Genomic DNA, 7681 nt, shown 5'->3' with positions numbered 1-7681 from the left:
TCCTTCCTTCCTTCCTTCCTTCCTTCCTTTCTTCCTTCCTTCCTTCCTTCCCTCCTTCCTTCTTCCTCCTTCCTTCCTTCCTTCCTTCTTTGCTTCTTTCCTTCTTTTTCTTTCTTTCTTCTTTTCTTTTCTTTCTTCTTTCTTTCCTTTTTCTTTCGTAGGAATGGGGTTTCGCTATGTTGCCCAGGCTGATCTTGAAGTCCTGAGATGAAGAGATCCTTCTACCTTGGCCTCCCAAAGTGCTGGGATGGCATTGTGTTCCGCTTCAGTGCCCCTTTTATGTTTGCTGTTTCACTATAGGGCACATCAGTTGGCCCCTCTGACTTCAGTTTTCACACTTAAATAATCTGTTTGAACTAACTGGTGTGTTCTTTTTTCCTTTTTACCTCAAGTTTTGTGGTTTGCAGTGCCAATTCTCTATCAGAATTGAAACAAAGGGCTTTAGGTGCCAAGTGTAAAGACTTTCTTTGGATTTTTAGTGTGATGGGAGAGCACCAGAGGGCCTTAGAAAGGAAAGAATATAATCTGTTTTAAGTCATGACAGGTGAGAAGGAGTCAGAGGTGCAAATAAGGAGGTCGGGGGAGACAATCCAGGTGAAGGAGGCATAGTCTGGAATTAAGTGGTAGCAGGAGCTGGATCCTCCTGTTCTGAAGCTGGCTCTGGGTGGAGGTGGGTGGGGCAGGGGAGAGAAGCAAGAGGCTTCCAGAGTGACTGCAGTTCTTCTTTTCATCTCCCTCCCTCCCTCCCTTCCTTCTTTCCTTCTTCTCTTCCTTCCTTTTTCCTTCTTCCCCTTCCCCTCCCCTCCCCCTCCCCCTCCCCCTTTCTCCAACAATAGGAAGATGGAATTGCGTTTTCTGAGTTTGGAATGATTGCACAATAGCAGGTTTGGGGGATGGAGGAATGGGGGTGTGAATATCAGGAAGTAGCCTCAGCCTGGATGTGCTGAGTTTGAAATGCCAGTTAGACCTTCGAGTGGAGACATTAAATGAGCAACTGGATAATATAAGTGAAGTTCAGGGGAAAGGTTAGGGTTGAAGACTTAATTTTGGGACAAACTGTAAACATAAATTAAGAAAGTCCTTCGTATTCTAATAACATAACTGAAAAGACTAGTGAAGAAAAGCGTTGGTCCTCTCCCACCCACAAGCTAGTCAGCAGTGTTTACATTTTATACATAATTTATGCTGTCTCCCCATCATTGATTATTATTTGCTCTTTTTTTTTTTTTTTTTCCCTTTGTAAAATCCCATTTTCTCTCATTTCCTTTGTGTGCCTTTTATGTTAGAATAATTCTGAGGTCATTGGAATGTCTTGTCTGGCAGAGTTTCAGGAATATGACGGTCATTATCATTTTGGCCTTTCCTCCCTATTTTCTTTGTTTCTGGCTGCAGGAACTTTTTCGTCATTAAAACATTTTAGCTGCGTTGCTTGAACACTTTCCGGTTTTGTGAGGGCAAAAAGCAAGTTGCCTTTTCTGTGAGGTTTAGGAGAATGTGGTTACAAAGAACATTTAATCATAAGGCAGATGACAATGATTCATTCAATTCATTCTCCCTGTTCTCCTGTCCTCTTCATTTAGCAGTTATAGATACTTTTCTTTGTTCTAAACAATTTCTTTTTGTGTGTATGAGATAGGGTCTTGCTCTGTTGCCCAGGCTGGAGTGCAGTGGCATGATCTGGGCTCACTGCAACCTTTGCCTCTGGGGTCAAAGCGATTCAGCCACCCAAGTAGCTGGGATTACAGGCATGTACCACCATGCCTGGCTAATTTTTGTATTTTTGGTGGAGACAGGGTTTCACCCTGTTGGCCAGGCTGGTCTCAAACTGCTAGCCTCATGTGATCTGCCCCCCTTGACCTCCCAAAGTGCTGGGATTACAGGTGTAAGCCACCAAGCCCAGCCTTGTTCTGAACAATTTCTATAGATTTAAATCACCACTTATTTCTCTTATTTTTTATTAATAGAGACAGAATCTTGCTCTCGTTGCCCAGGCTGGAGTGCAACGGCATAATCTTGGCTCACTGCAACCTCCACCTCCAGAGCTCAAGTGATTCTCTTGCCCCAGCCTGCCAAGTAGCTGGGATAACAAGTGTCCACCACTGTGCCTGACTAGTTTCTGTGTTTTGAGTAGAGACGGATTCACCGTCTTGGTCAGTCTGGTCTTGAACTCCTTACCTCAGGTGATCTGCCTGCCTCGGCCTCCCAAATGTTGGGAGTACAGGCATGAGCCACTGCATCCAGCTCATTTAGTTAGTTTTTTAAATTGTACATCCCATTACTCTTTTCCTGACTTATTTTATTCTCCTTTTTTTTTAATTGGCATGTTAAAATTGCACATATTTATAGGGTACATTTTGACGTTTTGATACATATATGTCATGTAGTAATCAAATCAAGTCAGTTGGCTATTCATTACCTCGTGGATGTATCATCTTTTTCTTTCTTCCCCCTTTTTTTTTCTCTCTGTTTTTAAAAAGACAGGGTCTCACTCTGTGGCATAGTCATACCTCACTGCAGCCTTCAACTCCTAGGCTCGAGACATCCTCCTGCCTCAGCCTCCCAAAAAGCTGGCGAATTAGCATGCCCTGCTAATTTTTTGTGTTTTTTGTTTTGGTTTGGTTTTTGGTTGTTGTAGATGGGTCTTGCTGTGTTGACCAGGCTGTATCATTTCTTTGTGTTGAGAACCTTCAAAAGCCTCTCCTAGCTGTCTTGTAATATACAATACCTTACTGCTAACCATCATCACCCTACCATGTAATTGATCACCAGAACTTATTCCTATCTAACTTTTTTTAATGTCAAATTTTTCTTCACTATTTTAGAGAAGCAGTGCAGTTACAGGTCCTCTTCTTTAGTACAGGGAATAAAGAGCTGAAGTCAGCCATTCTGGCTCTGAGTAAAGCTGATCCTCTTTTCTCCCTAAGAAGATGCCATCCACAAGAGCTGCTGGCAACACTTTGTTTTTAAAAGTTTATTATTGGCTGGACGTGGTGGCTCACGCCTGTAATCTCAGCACTTTGGGAGGCCAAGGTGGGTGGATCACGAGGTCAAAAGATCGAGACCATCTTGGCCAACAGTGAAACCCCGTCTCTACTAAAAATACAAAAACGTTAGCCAGGTGTGATGACACACGCCTGTGGTCCCAGCTACTTGGGAGGCTGAGGCAGGAGAATTGCTTGAACCCAGGAGGTGGAGGTTGCAGTGACCTGAGATTGCGCCACTGCGCTCCAGCCTGGTGACAAAGCAAAATACCAAATAAAAAAAAAAAAAAAAAAGTTTATTATTATTAAAAAAAATTTAAACAGGGTCTCCCTCTTGCCCAGGCTGGAATGCGGTAGTACAATCATGGCTCATAGCAGCCTTCAACCCCCCGGGCTCAGGTGATCCCCCCACCTTAGTCTCCCAAGTGACTGGGACTATAAGTATATGCCACCACACCCAGCTAAGTTTTCTTTTTTTTGTAGAGATGAGGTTTTGCCGTGTTGCCCAGGCTGGTCTTGAACTCCTAGCCTCAAGAGATCCGCCCGCCTGGGCCTCCCAAAGTGCCGGGATTACAGGTGTGAGCCACCTCGCCCGGCAGTACTTTCAAGTAGAGACTATGCCCGTCAGGGTTCCATGTTTATGGAGAAAACTTGGAGAAGACCCGTGAAGAGCCACTTTTTCATCCTGCCAAAAACTGATACAGCGTGGTCCACAGTCAAAATGGAAAAGCTAGAATAAAGTCTGTAGGTAGCTAAAGGAAATAAAGCATTTCAGGACTGCTCAAACTCATTCTACCAAAAGGAGAGTTAAGCCTGGAGACAGTCATGTGACTCTGCTGCCCCCCACCCCCCTATAGATAGATGTGACTTCCCAACCTTGTGTCAAAGCGCTAGACATTAGCTAGACATCTATAGAAGGCAGAAGGCCTCATGCGTCCCGGATGTCTACCCTCAAATTGCTGCTAAGTAAATTCTCTGCTGGCCCCTTAACCTTTCAAGCTGTGTATCTTCCCATAAAAAGGACATGTTAACTGTAACTTTAGGTCTGTGATCTAAGTCTAGCTCCTTGTCCATGGAATTGCAGTCTGTTACATTTCACACTGACAATGCCCATTGCAAGCTCACCTTCCCAGGTGCAGAACAAAGACAGGAGAGCAGTCATTCCTCTGCCTACCTTGACACTACATAATTAACTCTTCCTTCACTCCCTTTTAAAATGTTTATCATATCTCTTGTATAGCAGAGTTTATTGGGTGCAAATTAAAATCTCAGGAGAATGTCAGGTTTGTCTCACCACCTGCCCACCTTTTCATGCATGCCTTTTCCCCTTTAAATAAATGGGTAAACCTGAGCCCTCTGCAGCCTCCTTAGGACCACTGTCCACAAAGGATTCTGTGACTTGTGCGTTTTTGGGTGTGCCCTCAGACCCCTCTGGCTCAGTAAGCCTCGACTGACTGAGACTCTTGCCTTAGTCTCTCATTTGGGTTGACATTATTCATTTTAATTGATGAATACATTTGTGGCAGAAGGGGGAATTCTCTCAGTGTTGAGAGAAAATTCTAAGCTTGAGCCAAGAAGTTTCCATATTTACCAGAACCTTCTAGCATTGATAGAGCATAATCCCTGCTAAAACAATGTGTCTTCTGGGCAGCTGGGTGGCAGTGCCTGTGGCCTGATGGCATTAGTCACTGCCTGAAGGATGGTGAATGTGATCAGAGAATGGAGGGCTTCATTGACTTGTCTTCTCTTCCTTCCCTCTTACCTACTTCCCGGAGAAACAGGACAGCAGGCACGGCCAGTAACAAGCTCTGGTACGCCTCGCTGGCCCTGGTGACGCTCATCATGTATTCTGTTGCCACTGGAGGCTTGGTTTCGATGGCAGTGTTTTACACACAGAAAGATGGCTGCATGGAAAACAAAATTCTGCTGGGAGTGAACGGAGGCCTGTGCCTGCTTATTTCATTGGTAGCCATCTCGCCCTGTGTCCAAAATCGTAAGCATGTTTTTTTCCATTCTTCCTTATTTATATGTTTCCTAAGTGTCTTTGAGCAAACCCAGTGGGTTGTTTTTTTCTCTTTTTGGAAACTAGTGTATTCCTTAACTTACTGTGGATATGTCAACAGTAGGCAAGGTGGGACTCCAGTCTCTTCATATCTCACACCCGAGCTGTGATAGCCAAGCATTTCTCATGTCAGAAAGACCTGAACTTAACGAAGTCAGTGAATAGGAGGATAACGCCTTTGCTAAATAATGTACCACAAGAATCGTTTAAACACGAAATGCCTTCTGTGTATATCAAGCTCAGTTGTTTATGAGCTTGCCTACAGTCTCTGTGTAAAAGTTGAATGAGAGCGCCGCGGAAGTTTTACAACTCTGTGTAAAAGTTGAATTAGCCAGGCATGGTGATGGGCACCTGTAATCCCAGCTACTTGGGAGGCTGAGGCAGGAGAATCGCCTGAGCTCGGGAGGCGGAAGTTGCAGTGAGCCGAGATTGCACCACTGTACTCCAGCCTGGGCAACAAGAGCGAGACTCTGTTTAAAAAAAAAAAAAAAAAACCTAAATGAAAATGAAAAGATTCAAGTGCTTTGTAGTTTATATAAATATTAATTAAAATTTTTTAAATTTTCTTTATTAAAAATCTGGGGTCATCCTTCACTCAAGGCTGTGGACAGTGTGGGCTGGCCTATGTGCTAACCTTCCTCAGACCCATGTTCTTCCTCAGTGAAGTCAGTGGAAACATGTGAGCCTGTCCCTGCTCATGGTCGTTTCAAAGCTGGAAGGGACAGTGGGATTTGAAAGTGCTTTATGAAGTATAAGTGTGAATTGTCATTTATAAACTACTCTTGATTTCTTAAACCAGGATAGTGTCTTTGGGCTTACAGAGTGAGATGTCCCTGGTCTGATGTTTTCTGTGGGCATCGGACCCTACGTGTGATGACAATGCACATGACATTCGGGTTCTAGGTAGGAAAAGATAGCCAATAAATTTACAGCCCCCTTGAATCCTTTCTAAAATAATGCTTTAAAAGGCAACTAGTGGCCAGGCACGGTGGTTCATGCCTGTAATCCCAGCACTTTGGGAGGCCGAGGTAGGCGGATCGTTTGAGTTCAGGAGTTCAAGAGCAGCCTGGCCAACATGGTGAAACCCCATCTCTACTAAAAATGCCAAAAAATATTAGCCAATTGTGGTGGTGCACGTCTGTAGTCCCAGCTACTCAGGAGGCTGAGGCAGGAGAACCTGGGAGGTAGAGGTTGCAGTGAGCAGAGATCGCACCATTGCACTCCAGCTTGGGTGACAGAGTAAGACTTTGTCTCAAAAAACAAAAAGGGGGGCAACTAGTAGTAGCAAATAATTTTTCTCTGCTAAAAATTTTAAGTTCATTATTGAAATTGAGAGTATTATTCTCTAGTCCCTTTAATTGATCAGTTAAGAGTTCCCAGAACAATATGATATTCAGATTAACATCTTTGGGTTAAATCCTACCTTTTGAAATAGGAGTAACATTTTGAAATATTTGGTTTAATATCATTAAGTGCTAAGGAAAATCTTATTCCCATGCCAAAGAGCAACATTATAACAGGGTCTATTTTATATCTTTATTGATAATTAGAATTTAATAATGATAATTTTGGAAACAAATTTGACCAAAGGGAAGACTGAGTAAAACTGCACCCTTTTATGTTGGTAAGTGGTCAAAAATTTCGCAGAGGAAAAAAAAAGAGAGAGAGATCCCTTATCACATCCTGGTTACTCTGAAGGATCTGGACCCTTAGTTTACTTGAAATATTATCACTTTCAAAAAAATAACTAATGGCTTGTGAAGTTTCAGAGAAAAAGGAACACTTATACACTGTTGGTGGGAGTGTAAATTAGTTCAACCATAATGGAAAGCAGTGTGGCAATTCCTCAAGATCTAAAAACAGAACTTTCATTAGGCCCAGCAATCTCATTACTGGCTGTATACCCAAAGGAATATAAATGGTTCTCTTATAAAGACACAGGCACACATATGTTCATTGCAACACTATTCACAATAGCAAAGACATGGAATCAACCTAAATGCCCATCAGTGGTAGACTGAAGAAAGAAAATGTGGTACATATAAACTATGGAATACTATGTAGCCATAGAAAGGGAAGAGATTATGTCCTTTGCAGGAATGTGGATGGAGCCTGGAGGCCATTATCCTTAGCAAACTAACAAAGGAACAGAAAACCAAATACCACACGTTCTTGCTTAAAAGTGGGAGCTAAATGAGAACATACGGACACATAGAGGAGAACAACATACATTAGGGCCTGTCAGAGGGTGGAGGGTGGGAGGAAGGAGAGGATCAAGAAAGATAACTAATGGGCACTAGGCTTAATACCTGGGTGAAAAAATAATCTGTATGACACACTGCCGTGACAAGTTTATCTTTACAACAAACCTGCACATATACCCCCAAACCTAAAATAAAAGTTAAAAATAAAAATAACCTTAAAGCCCTTCTCCCAATGAATGCTGAGCCCATAGTCTTCCTCTTTAGCCAAGAGCAGTTCTTGTATTCTGTTCCCAAAAGCTTTTTGTCCATTGACAAGTAAGAGCTTTTTGTCCTGTCATAGTCCGTAGCGTGAGATGACCTTGTAGGATCCAGAATACATCCCGTCAAACCTGGTTTCTCACTTACTTCCCTCCCCAACAAAGCTATGCGGCTTT

The 7681-nt window shown here is 43.0% G+C and overlaps 1 protein-coding gene across 2 annotated transcripts in view; it reads left to right on the top strand.

Moving 5' to 3' along the window:
* SERINC5 (serine incorporator 5) overlaps positions 1-7681 on the top strand; it is a 130011-nt gene that overhangs the window by 97685 nt on the left and 24645 nt on the right. For both annotated transcript variants that reach the window (XM_017507410.2, XM_037731049.1), the window contains one exon: positions 4763-4974. In XM_017507410.2, the coding sequence (XP_017362899.1) occupies positions 4763-4974 (212 nt within the window). The remainder of the gene's footprint in view (positions 1-4762; positions 4975-7681) is intronic.

This window comes from Cebus imitator, unplaced genomic scaffold (genome assembly GCF_001604975.1).
Source record: "Cebus imitator isolate Cc_AM_T3 unplaced genomic scaffold, Cebus_imitator-1.0 Scaffold16, whole genome shotgun sequence".
In the NCBI taxonomy this organism is placed as follows: Eukaryota; Metazoa; Chordata; class Mammalia; order Primates; family Cebidae; genus Cebus; species Cebus imitator.
The sequence above is the reverse complement of the archived record's forward strand: the minus strand, read 5'-3'. Positions and strand labels throughout refer to the sequence as shown.